Below are 17,601 nucleotides of genomic sequence, written 5' to 3'. Positions count from 1 at the left end.
ACTGATGAATTTCTTAGTACAATCTACTAATGCGTATATGTTACTAATAATGTCAAATAATATATTTATAAACATAGCATTCTGTATAAATTCATGGATTCATGTGATTTTTGTGAGTAAATGCTGTTACATGATTTTTCTATTTCATGATGCATGGCTACAATACCCTAAGAATTACCATTTGTGCCTCAATGTGTTGAACATTTACATGTTTTGTGACAAGTTATTTATTACCTTTTAAACAAGAATATGTTTAAGATTGTTTTGACTTATTCCTCATCCATAAGGACTATCTCATTCGGGATCTGTGTAAGGTATATTAGCATACTTGTTTTTACTTTGTAAATATTTATTGAGTATTCTTGTTTTACTGGCATGTTCAACTGATCTCAGTACACACTTCACAAACTTGTGTCAGATTCAAGAGAGCTGTTATTCTGTCAGTTTTTGTTACCTTTGAAAACAATACTGTTTAGTTCTATAAGAAAATATTCCAATTTGCATTTATTCCTGTCATTTGATTCATGGATTCCCAATACAGGATAACAAAATTGCTGCCACTAACCATAAAATAGTGAAAAAGCAACTCTTTCAGTTTTTAGCTGTTATTGTTTGAATGGATAGTATAATTTAAATTATTTATTATAACAGGCTCAGACAGAAGTAATCACACATAATCTTCATCTTCAGATCTTAAAATAAAATAAAACATTAATAAACAACTCCATAGATGACATAGACTAAAAGTTTTTAAAGTTTAAATTTTTTAATTGTACCTGAATACGCAAATAACAGATTTCCAAAATTTAAAATTCTTAAAATTGTACCTCGTTATTCACAAGTTGTGGAAAGTCAAAATTCTTCAAAATGAACATAGCCAAAGCTGTAAAATAAAGGCAACAGCGTACTTATGACAACATTCCATGGTATCTACCATTTTACTGTATACACTATGCATCATACAGTCTCATGCATCATGCATGAAGGGTAGGGATGGAGGAAGGTGGCAGAAGGAGGGAAAAAATACAAATACTGGGTGCTATTGAAATGGTAAGAGATAAATGTCTAAAAGACGTGATGCAATTAATTTCAAACTAAGAAGAAATTTAGGTTATGCACCTAACGTAAATACATGAAACATGTTAAAATCTATAATTAAATGAAAACATTGATCTAAAACATAAAACACAAGCAATGTTTTTCGCCAGAGGGTGTTTGAGGTGTGTTATGCATTGGAATCAGACTGCCTGTGGCCATGCTGCCACAGTGAGTGCAGTGAGCTGCTAAAGTCTTATTTTGCCAAGTGGTGCTGCAGAAAAGCTGGTGGGTTGCTGCTGACTGGGCTGTCTGAATATGTCAACAAAATTCTTGAAATGTACCAAATTCTCAAAGTCTCACTAGAGATTGATTACTTTATGTGGTTCATTCAGGTGACATCCATATGCTTCAAACTGTTCCAAGATATTCAAGAAACACCCGTTACATGATGTGATTAAAATTTCAAGACATCTCTGTACTGGCCCTACCAAGTGTTTAGTTTCATTAGATGATCTCCAAAGGCTGTCGTATCATTTTGTGGTGCACTGTGTTCATTACACCGGGTCTCAGAAGTTCTACCAGTCAGACCTATATACTAATTATGGCAGTCATTGCACTGAATCTTATACACAAACTATGTCAAAATTTACAACTTGATTTATTTGTATCGCGTTTTCACCTAAAACAAAGAGATTAAATTGTGTGAAAGCCTATTCCTAAACCAGTGTGTGTGTGTGTGTGTGTGTGTGTGTGTGTGTGTTCCCCCCCCCCCCCCCCCCCCCACTACTGTATCTTCACCCTTCCTCAATATTCTATAGGCATGAACACAGATTTTTGCACTTGATGTTCCTATTTGAACAAAATAGTCTCTGTTCTCAATGTGGGGTCTGTTTTAATTTCTTCGAACATTTAAGTGACTACTTCAGCCTTTTAACCATTACTTATAGCACTCTGCTTAAGAATGGCTATTTCATTTTTCCTACCTTGCTCACTTGACAGTAGTTTAAGTACTCTGTTAATATGTGCCATTTTATATATATATTTGGATGCCATGATGTAGACACCATAATGAGATCAGTACAAGTGGGTTTCTTATAAATGCTGAATTTTTGTCTACCATCATTTTAGTGACAGTTACTGCAAGGAAACTGATTATGCCTTTACATTCATGTTCGACAGTAAATTTTACTTTGGGGTAAAAAGCACTGTACTTGGCAGCAATGTCACTGAATTCATTTACATTCATGATTAATAATAAAGTGGAATCATTAACATATCAGTAACAGCATATTCTTTTCTTAGTTAACTCTAAGCATTCATCAAAAAAATTTCTGCTCTATATGATTCATGAATAATCAAACAATGGAAAATCCAGGATGGAATGTAACAATACAAGAGAAGGAAAGTTGCTACTCACCATATAGCGGAGATGTTGAGTTGCAATAGGCACAACAAAAAGATTCACACAATTAAAGCTTTCGGCCATTAAGGCCTTTGTCAGCAGTATTCACACATACAAACACGCGCGCAAGCACACGCGCGCGCGCGCACACACACACACACACACACACACACACACACACACACACACACACACAATCTCTCTCTCTCTCTCTCTCTCTCTCTAACGCAAATGCAACTTGCACACATGTCTGCAGTCTCAGAGAGCTGAAACCACACTGCTCTCTGAGACTGCAGACGTGTGTGCAAGTTGTGTTTGCATGTGTGCATGTGTGTGTGTGTGTGTGTGTGTGTGTGTGTGGGTGGGTGGGTGTCAACTGCTGACAAGGGCCTTAATGGCCGAAAGCTATAATTGTGTTGTGTGAATCTTTTTGTTGTGCCTATCGCGACTCAGCATCTCCACTATATGGTGAGTAGCAACTTTCCTTCTCTGGTATTGATTCATGAATAACTCTGTCATAATACCAGTGATCGTGTTATACTGCTGTCTAGACCGATCTGCCAATTGTCTTGCTAATGTTACAGTTGAGCATAACTTTGTGAGTTGACAAAAACTGGCACCGTTGAACGAATAAATCCAAGCTTAACTAATTACACATACTAGATGCTCTTGTGCAGTAAGAATTGATGGTTTGCAGGATTTACAATGTGTCAGTAAATCAAATCCACTTATATTATTCATTAAAAAGATGTTATTCCAAGTTTTAATTAATTGTGTTGGTACAACAGAAGCTGGGAAGAAAAGCACAAATCTGATTCATTTTGCTGTAAGTTTGTAGGAGGGGTGGCCACATGGCAGGCAGCTAACAAACAAATGCCACATGATAACCAGTTACTGACCAGTGTTGGTATCGTAACAGAGTTACAGGCAGAACATGTCAAGAGGAATTGCTAGGAAGATAGTTCAAGGGAATTCATCAACATTGTCTTTTTTAAAAGGCAAAGGAATTATGGCAATTAAATATTTATTGCAAAATGTATCAATTTCTGACAGTAGGCGAAATGTATTTGAATCATTATGTGACGAACTTTGGAAGATTATTTTACATTATGTTCCTGACAATGTATTTAATTATCGCTTCTGACCTCTTAATGACTTACACTTTTACTCCCAGTTTTCATAGTTTGCCTATTTGTGTTTTTAAATGTATTTCTAATGTTTGAAAAATAAATAAAATCATGTACGTAATAGGCTATTTATTTACATTCCCAATTAAATCAAGCACAATTTAGTTTGAAAAGCAATTCAATTTTAAATAGTTTTCATGGTTGTTGGACATAACACGTAATAATCATGCACACAATGTCAACGAATATGAATGCTAATATTATATAACTCTTTTATACTTGGAAACAGCAAAATAAATTTTCATCCAGATTCAAATTGACATGCTTTAAGAATACTGAGTGAATAAATGATAAATGTGATGAAACAGGAATATTATTTTTGAAATCAGTTGATATATCAACTTATGATGAATATATATATAGATATAACAAACATTAGCCAGAATCTGCTATGCAATTAACTTAGTTACTCAACAGCTAACACAAAAGATAACCATTTCAACAGTACAATAATCAAAATTTTCAACAACTGCATGTAATCTTATTCCTTTTGTTTCTTCCCTGATAAGAATGTTACTCTCTAGTAAAGGGCTGTTGCATATAACTAACCTAGATTAGATGATTCATCTGTTGTCTGTGGTTCACTTGTTTCAAGAGGTGGTACCCTCATAGGAGCTGTCACAAAAACGAATTCTGCATGTTTTTTCAACACCTTCCTCAGAGCTCCCGTTTTCTGCTTGAAAACATCACCGTTCTGTCGATACCCATGGATACATAAAATCTGTGGAATTCAAGCATAATATTTCAATCCATTTATCAACAGGATGTACCAAATAAATGTATTGCATAAAAAGAAAATTCAATTGAGGAAAACTGTTAAACTGCAAGAAGACAGAAAGACTGACCAGTAGATCTACACCCAACTTATCTTCAGGAGGTGTGACTTCAATTACTACTGATAAAGACAGAAGCAGAACATTAAATGAACTATTCTCAGCCTCTGGAACTCATATGGTCCTCCCTTAGTAAGAAAGAAAGAATTTGGTTGGGAAAGGTTGGAAAGGAGGGGCAGTTCATTCAGACTCCAGACTCAAGGGACACATCTGTTGTGAGGACGGGGATAGTCTCCCCTCATTTCACACCAGATAGGTCCCTGTCAATCTGTATCCCTCCACCCTCCCCAACCCCCTCTACCCCACCCCTTCCAATAGCCCTGAGGAATGAAGAGGCAAGTTTCAAAAGCTAGGAACAGCACATTTTATTTTCTACGGGATGGTGTACAACATTCTTTATCAAAACACATTTTATAGACAACCATCAACATAACTGTGACGTGAATTCAGCATTTATCACAATTTCCATACTTTCATTGGTAGTCCTCCTCCTGATACGTAAAATTCACTTTATCCTTCTGAAAGTTACAAGTCACTGCTGATACATCGTGTAGTGACCATCTGCCATTACATAGTGTTGAATCGCATGCACTGTATGCATGTGTTTACAAACACTGCACTGTCAAACCTTTCAATGCCAGACACTAGAGGTGCTGTATTTTATATGTGTGTTTCGGGTTTGTTCAATCTTTGATTTACATTTTTTTATGTTTCAGTATCTTCTGTGCCTATTTTTTAGTGTATAGTTAAAGGATAACTTGAACCGTTTGTGGCAGATTACCATTAAGTTGCAAGTTGTATCCTCAGATGCTGTTGTACTTCCTCGGCATTTCTCCTGTGATCACATTCAATAAAGTTCATCACTAGTTGAGCAAGTGAGTTTTTCGTGTAGTCTGGTTTCACCATGTTGAGATACACACAGTATTAAATCGTTGAACAGCAGCCTGCCCAGCTTGTATTGACACACTGTATCTCTACACAAAAACGCAGGTCTTTGTAACCAATATCAACAAACAAATTGATAAGAGCATGCACTTCGTAAGACTAAGTCATCACTTCTTATCTTAAGAGTTGTTTGCTTTTGGTACTGTGTGTTATGATCGAGGGTCAACTTAAGTATTTGATACCGCTTCACCACTTCACAACCAAATTGTCACCCTCCAACCTATCATCGACCACGGACTACACTACAGCTCAGTGTGTCACCACATCTAAGACTTCGTATTCACATTCGCTGGATTCACCAATTCTCAACAGAACTGTCACCTTCCACCCAAGCCTAGACTTTAGGATATGCTACAAGTGCATCTGTCCCACAATTTATATTTCAAAAACTAATATAGAAATGAAATAACTGTCATTGTTCTGTTCTCTGTCTGTTTACACACATTTGATGTCAAATGCCACTTCATCACTACTTAATGAGGGAAGCTGACATTCGGTATCAGTAGATTTCGCAGACCCTATGATCCCTATATCACTTAGCCCACTAAGATCATCACTGCCTAGGTTACAGTCCCTAGCCAAATTATGAGATGCACTGCACATTTTAAATGTTATTTGTAATAATTACATGTTGAGTAGTACATTTAATGTGATTAATTGGAAAATTTATGACAGTTATTTAGGGCACTTATTACATTGTTGAATTTTGTATCTATTGTTGCTACGTAACATTGGATTCTTGACTTATCATGTTTTTTGTGTGTAAATTATGGTTTTGATTTTGTAGTGCTTTCTCATGTGTTTTTGGCAAAGTGAATAGACTGATTTTGTGACCTATGGTAGCTTGACACTGCACTTTCTCCAACTATCAAAACTGTAAGTTACACACAAAAAACATGATAAATATTCATTTCCGTTTGTAAAGACATAATAAACAGAAAAATAAAATCTCAACTGTGAACTCTGAGCAAATGATGTACAATATTTTACAACAATTATTCATTCACAAAAAGTGCCAAAACATGTCTGGGTAAAACAAAATGGAAAAAAAAGGTGTCTTGCGTAAGGCGGAATTCCTCGTCCTATTTCCATAGCAACCACGGACATAAGAAGAAGAACTACAACAACACAACATGATTATAAAATTAATTTTTAAGTAGGCTTTGCCTCCTTGTTTAGGGTTAAAAATGAAGTTACACACTCCGGTGGTATGATATTCAATCAGCTCCCATGTAATAAAAAACAGTATACCTCCATCTTCATAGCTCAATGGACAGCACAGCCGACTGCCCTGCAGGGGACCTGGATTCAGTCAAGGTGCTGTTTTGGATTTTTCCTTTGTGGGAGGATTGACATGGAGTGCACTCAGCCTTTTGAGGCCAACTGAGGGGTTACTCGACAGATTAATAGCAGTTCAGTGTCCAGGCGCCCAAAAACAACCAGGACAGATAGCAGTGTGCTGACCACATTACCTCCATACCGCAACCAATGACGCCACTGGCAGAGGAGGACAAGATGATCAACCAGACCCAATTGGCTTGTCCAGGGCCAGAATGCAGAAAGTTACGTATTTTACCCAACATGAAATGAGAAACTGGGAATGCCTACAAATTCAAAAGAAAATTAAAAACATAGTTCATTAGCCACTCTTGGTAAAAGTCTAGAATAGGACTAGTGGCATACTTCTGTGTTTTCTTGCAGGAATGTTGCCAGCACTGGCCATGAGATATGATGGGAACAGAAGGTGTGTCAGCTCTCTGTTACACAGAGCCAGTGAGGGAATAGCATGCAGACGACATAATACATTTGGAAGAAAGGATGAAACATTGCTGTAAATGAGGATTATAAATTTAATTGTTTGAAGATTATAAATTTAATTGTTCCTTGTTTGTGTGTCGCTATTTAAACTGTGCTTGTACCTGAAAACCAAGGACTGCATTGCAACACAATATACTCGATATTCTCTGCTCTGTGTTGCTATGCAATCAATCTGCATGAGCACACTGAGTACACAGATCAATGTTATTTATTTAATGCATGGGAGAAGGTAGGTGGATCAATGTTTTTTAATCAAATCATATGGGAAGGTAGATGGATCAATGTTTATTAATATATCGGACATGCAACTCTATATTGATAAATATTGATCCACTTACCTTCTCCCATAATTGAATTAAAAAAAACATTCATTCATTTAATCAAAGTTATGGCTTTTGCTGCACTTGAAGATGATTTCATCCATGAAAACTTTTACTCTTAAGAATCATTTCACCATCACATTTGATAAATTTTTGTATCTCTGCAATTAACCCATGAGGCAGGCACCAACGGACAATATTGGGATGCAGGACTAAACCACTTTAGAGCACTTGCTGCTGCAATCATAAAATCTTTCTCTTGAAATTCACTAATACACCAAAAAACAGCAAATAAGACAATGGTTTCAATTTTGGCACTAGAAACACGTTTCCTCTGTTTCTGCCTCTGGTTATGTCACTTAAACATCCCACTGGTTACGTGAAACTGATGCGTTTCCAACATATGAGCAGTAGATAAGCACCACCATGACTGCCACTGGACCTGACCTAGACTTGAGCTGCTGCTCTTTCTAAAAAGTATCCAATTAGGCTACTAGATTTATGGACAGAAAAGTTCTGTTAGCTCCATGGCAAATAGCAATGTTTGTTACAAATTTGCATGACATTTAATAATTTACTATAAATTGGACCCAGTACTTAGACTTAAAAAACATGTTCTACAAAACATACCACTGCTGTCAAGGAAATGTTAAGCTACTAACACAGATAAACAGCAGCTATATAGTAAAACTGAGGATGCAGCAGCTTTTTGCTGAAGTTGCAGCTTTTTAATAGAGTTAAGTTATTATGACTTCTTTGTCTTTTGTTAATGTTTGGTCTACATCCTTGAAGTTTTTGCTCCTTGATAGGATCTACTACAGAAATCAATGGATAGATGAACGGATGAATAAAATTGCCCAAATGTATAAACACATTAGACAGTAAGAGATTGGTCAGTTTAATCATTGAATATACTACTTGCACACTGGCCCCTTCATTTATTATGCATTATTTGGCTAAAAATGTATTTAATACTTGCATCTCAGTTAAAATGCTGATCATCAAAGACTTCAAATGAGCAATAAGAAAATGCCTGATCCAAATACTACTGCATTGTAAACAGATGTTCTCAAACTGTGGTAGATCAAATCAAATTTTATTGTCATTAAAGAACTTAGTGTTGTAATAGACAGCGTCAAAAAATACAAGGAAAGGTACCAAAACACAATACAATACATACATGTTTCTTTAAAAAAAAAAAAGGAACCAATTAGTTTTTAAAAAAATATACAGAAAAGAAAAGTATTTACAGTTATACATCTCCTTGGATCAAATTTATCACAGAATATGATACCGCCTATATTTTCACTACATGCTATAATCATCATTCATTCTGGAGGCGTCTCAAGTTTTCTTCGAATTCCAGAATGTTGTAGGTCGTATTCAGTTGTACTAGGGGTCTATTCGCAGACAGTTGCACAGCCCCTTATAGTTAAACTACTTACGAAAATGGGGATATATACAAGACCTATAAAATCAACATTTGGAGTCTGAGTGATGAACAAACTAGGCAAAGATGTAAATAAAGAATCAGCTAGTAACAAATGACTGTATAAGAAAAGTGAGCAAAACTGATGTGCTGCTAAAGAAGAATCCAAACCTTCCACTTCACAAAGATGACACTATTATTTGTACATGTGAATATCAAGTCTTTAAAAAATGAAACTAATGATCTCAGTATTTTGTTAGGAGTGAAAAAGATTGTTATATTATGTATTAATGAACACTGGTTAAGTGAAGATCATCTGCAGTTATATGTACCACCAGGTATTGACTTAGTAACCACGTTGCTATGGACAAACACAAAACTATGATGGGGGAGGGGGGGGGGGGGGTGGCGGCATAAAATATATATCAGAAGTAGTAGAGACTTGCATTACAGTTGTTTCATTTATACTATCATCATCTGAAATGAGATTATATTTTAGTGTTATCCTTGTGGATCTCAACAAGGCATAACCACAGAATACTGCTACAAAAACTCTACTACTATGGTTTTACAGGCTCAGAGCTACCTCTTACCACATCCTACCAGAATGACAGAAAACAAATTGTTCAGTTCAACAATATGAGGTCTAATGTCTTGAAAATCATCCAGGGCATGCCACAGGGTTCTGTGTTACGACCTTTGCTCTTCATAATATAAGTACATGACTCACTGGGCATTATAATATGTAAATCCACACTTTCTGGATATGATACAACTTTTGTTACAGCTGAGAAAGACATAGGAACTTCCTGGCAGATTAAAACTGTGTGCCAGACCGAGACTCGAACTCAGGAGCTTTGCCTTTCGCGGGCAAGAGCACTTGCCCACGAAAGGCAAAGGTCCCGAGTTCGAGTCTCGGTCCGGCACACAGTTTTAATCTGCCAGGAAGTTTCATATTAGCACACACTCCGCTGCGGAGTGAAAATCTCATTCTGAAGACATAGGAACATTAAAGCAGGAAAGTAAGGGTCATCTCATCTACATCAATACTCTGCAAACCACCTCACAGAGTGTGATGGAGGGTACTGCTAGTATCACTAACTGAGCCCCCCTTCTCAGTTTCACTTGCGAACGATCTGTGGAAAAAATGATTGTTGCTAAGCTTTTGTATCAGCTCTAATTTCTTGAATTTTCTCAACATGGTCATTTTGCGAGATAAATGTGGGAGGAAGCAATATGTTGTCAGACTCTTCCTAGAAAGCACTCATTCAAAATTTCAATCGTAAACCTCTCCGTGACGTACTATGCTGCTATTGTAGCATCAGGCACTGGAGTTTGTTGACTATCTCCGTAACGTTCTCTCACTGACTAAATGACCCCGTGACAAAACCTGCTTCTCTTCATTAGAACATCTTTATCTCTTCTATCAGTCCTGCCTGGTAAGTAATGAACAAAAAAAAAAAAAAATACAAACACCTTGTAAGCCACTTCTTTAAGCACTCCGTCATCAGGCCACAAGTGGCCCATCGGGACCATCAGACCACCGTGTCATTCTCAGCTGAGGATGCGGATAGGAGGTGCGTGTGGTCAGCACACCGCTCTCCCGGTCATTACGATGGTTTTCTTTGACCGGAGCCGCTACTATTCGGTCGAGTAGCTCCTCAGTTGGCATCGCGAGGTTGAGTGCACCCCGAAAAATGGCAACAGCACATGGCGGCCCGGATGGTCACCCATCCAAGTGCCGGCCACGCCCGACAGCGCTTAACTACGGTGAACTGACGGGAACCGGTGTACCCACTGCGGCAAAGCCGTTGCCACTTCTTTAAGGGATTAATTATATTTCTTTAACACCACAAGGACTGTACCAGTCAGTCTGGCCAGTGAGCATTGTTTAACATTTAATAAACAGCATATGTTTTAATTCATGGTCCTCATTTTTCAGAAGTTTTAATGTACTTTGGTGATTTATAATTTCTGTAAAAGACAAATGTCTATTACAAAAACTGAGTGAATTATAATCATTTTTACCTCAAAGGACAGCAGACGGTCAGTATGACCAGTGAGATATCTTTTACAGGTGAGATTTTTCTTACGTTTCATGTCTGTAACGGTGCAAAAATGGATTTTTTTATCCACTTAGCTTATTTTATTTCACTGTTATGATCTCTCTCTCTCTCTCTCTCTCTCTCTCTACATTTTACTTGATTTCGTGGAGGAGTGGACATACTTTAGTTGCTGTTCTCTGTCAATACGCTGTTGTGCTCAATAGAAGTTTAGCACTCCCCCTCATTATTATGGTGCACCAGTGTTTTCATTCGGATGAAGGATTATTGAATTGCATGAACAGTTTCAACAGAAGAAGATTCTGAAGGAGAAGATATTTTTGAATGTGATGAGGTGGATGATGAAGATTATAAAGTTGACACAGATTATCAACCCCTTGAAACAAAACAAGGCCAATCATCAGACTTGCAAGATGAATTTTCAGAACCTGTACAACAACATTCAAATAACTCAAAGCTCACACTTTCGATTCTAGTGATACTACTAATTCCTACTTGCAGCCGAGGAAAAAAATGGAAAAAATTGCATCCATCTCAGCATTCAGAAGTTCAGAGACTGCAGCCCACAGAACAGTGTGGACTTTAACTGCACCAGGGCATGCACCTGGAAAATTAGGGCATCACAATGTGTTACTAGAAACTCCTGGGCCACCACATAATGCTAATAGGCAGTTTCACGAGTGTATGGCATGTGTCAATAGACAATAATATTCTAAAGAACATAAAAAAACTTCACAGAAATTAGACGCCAAGAAATTCTTCAGGATCACAAACGGATACTTGATATTGCCCAATTAGAATCTGCCATAGGTGTAATGTAGGCAAGTGAAGTGTATGGAGGAAAGAATTCCCCCCTGAAACTTCTGTGGTTCCAAGTGTAGGGACCGCCATTTTTTTTCTCACACTGTGGGAAGAAATAAGTTTACACAAGCCATGCAATTTTTAAGTCTGATGACAAGCACACTTATGCCAAAAGACTCAAGACCGATGGCTTTGCGGCAGCTACTCCAGTCAGAAATCTATTTTTAGCTAACTGTATCCAGAACTATAAACCAGGTGCACTTATAGCTGTAGATGAGCAGCTCTATCCAAGCAGTGATCGGTGCTGCTATGCAGAACACATGAGTAATAAACCAGACAAATTTGGTTCGAAATTCTGGCTTGCAGGAGATGCCAGTAGTAAATATATTGTGCATGGATTTCCTCACTTTGGTAAACAAAGTAAAAGACCCACTAATATACCTGTTGCAGAGCATGTTGTTACATATCTCACGCAACCTTACACTTCGAAAGGAAGAAATGTAACATGTGACAATTTCTTCAGAGGCAAACACCTTGCACATACCTGAAGCATAATGACACAATCATGGTGGGTACACTGAAGAAAACCTTAAGAGAAGTTCCTCCACCAGTGAAGACTGCTGCCGGATCTTTATATGACTGGTAACACAAAAATTACTTCCAATCAGGCGAAGACCAAGAAAAATGTTCTTCTACTGAGCACAATCCACCAGTCAGTTGCAGTGGATGAACAACGCACAGTAGGAACTCCCTGAAACTGTGGGCTTCTACAATTCCACTAAATTTGGAGCTGATATTCATGACTGGATGTCTCATCTGCACACTGTCAAGTCTGGCTGCTGCAGATGGCCTATGCACATGTTTTTCAACATATTACACCTTGCCTGGATCCTTTAGAGAGACAACAGGGGAAAAAGTTAGTTGGCAAATGTTTCTTTTCAAACTAACAGAAGAACTCTCCTCTGTGTATGTACAATCAAGGAAAGGACCCGTTCATACATTCGCTGAGAACACTGAAATATGTAAGGTACTGGTATGGAAGATCTGCCAGATAGGAGGATGTAAAAGTTTGAATAAAACTCAAAATCTGTGTGTGCAGTGCAAGAAGTTCATACGTGGTCTGTGTGCTGGAAATGTTCAGTACATGTGGGCAAAGTGTTTTGACAAAGATGGTGGCTTTGACTGAAAGTATGTCAGAGAGAAAAAATGTTATTTTCTCATTATTGCTACAGCAATTTGTGTTCATTTTTCTTTCTTTTTGGTACTACATATATGTATATCACCTGTTGAGCCTTTGACCGAGTGCAAGTTGTACAGATTAAAAGAAATGTTAATACATTTATTTGCATTTGTAATTTTAGTTTAAATTGGTTTTGTATTTACAATGTGTTCTTTACTTTGATCCTTTTCATTTCATGAGATGCACTTTCTGTACAAATTTTTAAGCATAACACATTTGTACGATAAGCATAATGCAGTACTGACCTATAAAGACAACCTGCTGATGAACCTTAAGCACATTGTAAATCGTGGTCTGGAGAATTACGTGCCTAGTAAATGGATAAAGGAGACCCAACATGGTTTAATAATGAAATTCGTAAGATGCTAAGGAAGCAGAGGCTGTTGCACTCTAGGTTCAAAAGGGAATGCACAAATGATGACAAGCGAAGGTTACTAGAGATTCATGCGTCTGTGAAAAGATCTATGTGCAAAGCATAGCCTTAGCAAAACATCTGGTACAGAATCTGCGAAAACTCTGGTCGTATGTAAAACCGCTAAGCGGGTCTAAGGCTTCCATTCAGCCCCTTGTTGACCAGTCTGGTGAGGCAGTTGAAGATAGCAAAATGAAAGCTGAAATTTTAAATTTCACTTTCAAGAAATCGTTCACACAGAACAGTACAAACATACCATCTTTTGACCACCTGACAGACTCCCATATGGACGACATACAAATGAGCATACCATGTCCACATATCAGCAAGGTTTTAGAAAGCATCGCTCGTGCGAAACTCGGCTTGCCCTTTTCTCACACGATATACTTAGAACTATGGATGAAGGGCAACGAGCAGATTCCATATTTCTAGATTTCTGGAAAGCCTTTGGCACGGTACCCCATTGCAGTCTGTTAACAAACATACAAGCCTATGGAATAAGTCCACAGATATGTGAGTGGTTCGAAGACTTCTTAAATAATAGAGCCCAGTATGTTGTCCTCGACGGTGAGTGTTCTTCAGAGACAAGGGCACTGTCAGGACTGCCCCACAGAAGTGTGATAGGACAGCTGTTGTCCTCTATATAGGCCTACGTAAATGATTTGGCGAATAGGGTGAGCAGCAGTCTGCAACTGTTTGCTGATGATGTCATGGTGCACAATAAGGTGTTGAAGTTGGGTGACTGCAGGAAGACACAAGATGACTTAGACAAAATTTCCTGTTGGCATGATGGTTCAAATGGCTCTGAGCACTATGGGACTTAACATCTGTGGTCATCAGTCCCCTAGAATTTAGAACTACTTAAACCTAACTAACCTAAGGACATCACACACATCCATGCCCGAGGCAGGATTCGAACCTGTGACCGGAGCGGTCACGCAGTTCCAGACTGAAGCGTCTAGACCGCACGGCCACACCGGCCGGCTGTTGGCATGATGAATGGCAGCTAGCTCTAAAGTTTGAAAAATACAAGTCAAGGAAAATGAGCAGGAAGAACAATCCTATAGCGTTTGAACACAGTATTACTAGTGTCCAGCTTGACACAGTCAAGTCATTTAAATATCTGGCATAAAGTTGCAAAGCGATATGAGGTGGAACAAACATGGTAAAACTGTGGTAGGGAAGGCAAATGGTCGACTTCAGTTTATTGGGAGAATTTTAGGAAAGAGTGGGTCACCTGTAAAAGAGACCACACATAGGATGCTGGTGAGACCTATTCTTGAGTACTGCTAGATTCTTTGGGATCCGTACCACCAGGTTGGATAAAAGGGAGACGTAGAAGCAATTCAGTGGAGTGCTGGTAGAATTATTACCTGTAGGTTTGAATAAAACTTAAGTGCTACAAAGATGCTTCAGGAACTCAAATGGCAATCCATAGAGGGAAGGCATTGTTCTTTTCAGGAAAAACTACTGACAAAATTTAGAGAACCACCATTTGAAGCTGACTACCAAACAATTCTGCTCCCACCAATATACATTGCACGTAAGGACCACGAAAAGGAGATATGAAAAATTAGGGCTCCTATGGAAGCGTACATACAGTCATTTTTCCCTCACTCTATTTGTGAGTGGAAATGACAAGCAGTGGTACAGGGTACCCTCCACCATGCACCTTACGGTGGGTTGCTAAATACCGATGTAGATGTAAAACTGAAAACAAAGAAGAAAAAGTTAAACTGTCAAAATTACCGGTAGCAGTCCTAGATAGTTCGCTAATGCCAGTCCTCTTAGTCTTACGATTCTTCCAATGAATCTCAGTCTGGCCTCTGCTTTTCCTATACATTTGTATTAGGCCTATGTGGTCATTCCATTTAAGGTCACTCTGGATATTTACTCCTAGAAATTTTACAGTAGATATTGTTTCCAGCAATTTCTCATCAACAGTGTAATTGTACAGTAGTGGATTTCTTTTCCTATGTATGTGCTGGATGTTACAATTTTTTGTCAACTGCCAGAGCCTACATCACTCATCACTCTTCTGTAGGTCATTCTCCAAATCGATACTGTCTTTGGGCGTTTCTGCTTTCTGACAGACAACCGTATTACCCACGAATAGTCTTAAGGAGCTTCCAACATTTTCTTCTAGATCATTTATGTACATTGTAAACAGTAACAGTCCTATCACCCTTCCTTGGGAAACTCCAGAAATCACCTTTAAAATCTATTGATTTTGTCCCATTAAGAATGACATGTCAAGGCAGTCTTGAATCCAGTCATAAATCTGGTTCGATACTCAATGAACCTTTTTTCTTCTTCTCCTTCTTCACTAAAAGGACTGTGCCAAATGCTTTCCTATAGTCATCGAATGTGGCATCAACTTGAGTGCTATTGTTTACAGTGCTATGGACTTTATGGAAGAACAGAGCAGCTCTCTAGATTATGTTTTAAAGATAGCAATGACTGTGCATCAGTTAAACTTATTGGGACCCATTTTGACTGATTTAATATGGAAAAGACATACTGACTACATCTGGACTATGTTGGCATGTGTTGCATATTTAATAGGTAAACTTCAGTCATGTTTTAGTGACAAGCTATAGTTCAATGTATACTATCTCTTCTTCCACACCCATTTGACATACCCCATTTTGTTATGAGGGCGTTCCCACGAGACAAAGTTCTCATATAGCAAAAGCAGGCAATCACATACATCTGTGTAGTCAGAAATAACGAGTATTTTAGTCCATATTTTAAAAAACTTTAAAAATACCAACATTTATGTACCTGTTTAGGCCTATATTATGCTGTCTAACACATCCAAAAGAAAACCAACACAGTCATAAACTATGATAATCCGTCCATCAACATGACACACACCTAAAACAGCATATCGACATCACAATTACTACACTGAAGAAAATTCAAAATAGTTACAAATACATGGGTGTAAAACTATTTTGCATGGTGCCAGTACATGAACACAATATGTCACTGAGTATGTTCAAAAACGTCACACACAAATGGCTTGGAGAGAAAGCATTTTATACACTGAAGAATTCAAAATGTGCCATAAAGACCACCTTACATACTAATACTGTTTCATTTGCACTTACGTAAATGAATATATTGGCAATACTACTTACAGTACAGTACAGTACGACAATTTTGCGTCTTGGTTTGACAGTAATGATCTAGCTAAACTTTTACACCATGTATGTTGTTTGTTTAATTCTACATATGTAGGCGTTTATGTATACCAAAGACGACATCAATTGCATTTTCATTGTTTAAACGTGGATAATAAATAAATAAAGGTACCTAAATTACATCGAGTAACCACTTACCATACTAGGATCTAATTAAGATACTCGGATTTACAGAAACGTTAATTCTTGTGTGTCAATTTTCTCTACAAACAGTCAGATTTACACCTATAAACAAACATTTAATCTATATTCTTATTTAAATTAACGAGAAATGGTGTTGGTTTTCCTTCAACAAAGCTGGACTGGAACATAAATTTTTCGAAAGGGACAATATCACGGCAAACAGGACTCCTATAAATCAAATGCCACTGTACTAATGAAAATTCTACAGATAGAAGTAAATATCACATATTCATCGACTCACTTTCCATTTATTGGTGTTTCCCTGTGACATCTTCTGTTTCTTCTTCGGAGAGTGCGTTGTGGCTGGCTCTTCCGTCATCCTTCGATGTTTGCCATACAAACAACTGTCAGCACTACAAATTCGTAAAAAAGCACGCCTTGCAGACTTATACAACAGTTTACTTTGTCATTAAAAGTTTCTGTTACACTCCTTATCTCTCATGCTATCTACGTCCTAATGTTTTCAAAACTTTTCAAGGTTTTGTTTACAAATAACATTAACTACGCAAAGAAGTTGCACAAAAGCTATGTTATCCCTTACTGTGACAAGGTAACTGTGCGCCAAAAACGAGAAAGCCCTCTGAAGCCTTTAAGGAAAATTACAAACAGAAATAAACTATTATTACATAATTTTACAAAATCGGTAGGATTAGAATACATAAGTTATTCTTCGGTAAGTTTTATTATAGCCAAAGATCGTTATTAAAACGCGTTATATTCGTTA

General features: G+C 37.6%; 1 protein-coding gene and 1 pseudogene across 1 annotated transcript in view; both read right to left on the bottom strand.

Annotated features, from left to right (window-relative positions):
• LOC126260200 (esterase OVCA2) overlaps positions 1-17,372 on the bottom strand; it is a 48,075-nt gene extending 30,703 nt beyond the window's left edge. The window contains exons 1-2 of the mRNA XM_049957483.1: positions 17,119-17,372; positions 4,177-4,348 (exon numbers count right to left, since the gene is read on the bottom strand). Of these exons, the coding sequence (XP_049813440.1) occupies positions 4,177-4,348; positions 17,119-17,196 (250 nt within the window). The 5' untranslated portion in view covers positions 17,197-17,372. The remainder of the gene's footprint in view (positions 1-4,176; positions 4,349-17,118) is intronic.
• Positions 10,671-10,788, bottom strand: LOC126261174 (5S ribosomal RNA; annotated as a pseudogene).
• Positions 17,373-17,601: the final 229 nt, after the last annotated feature.

Source organism: Schistocerca nitens, chromosome 5, assembly GCF_023898315.1.
Source record: "Schistocerca nitens isolate TAMUIC-IGC-003100 chromosome 5, iqSchNite1.1, whole genome shotgun sequence".
NCBI lineage: Eukaryota > Metazoa > Arthropoda > Insecta > Orthoptera > Acrididae > Schistocerca > Schistocerca nitens.
Note: the sequence above shows the minus strand (reverse complement) of the source record. Positions and strands in the feature narration are given on the sequence as shown.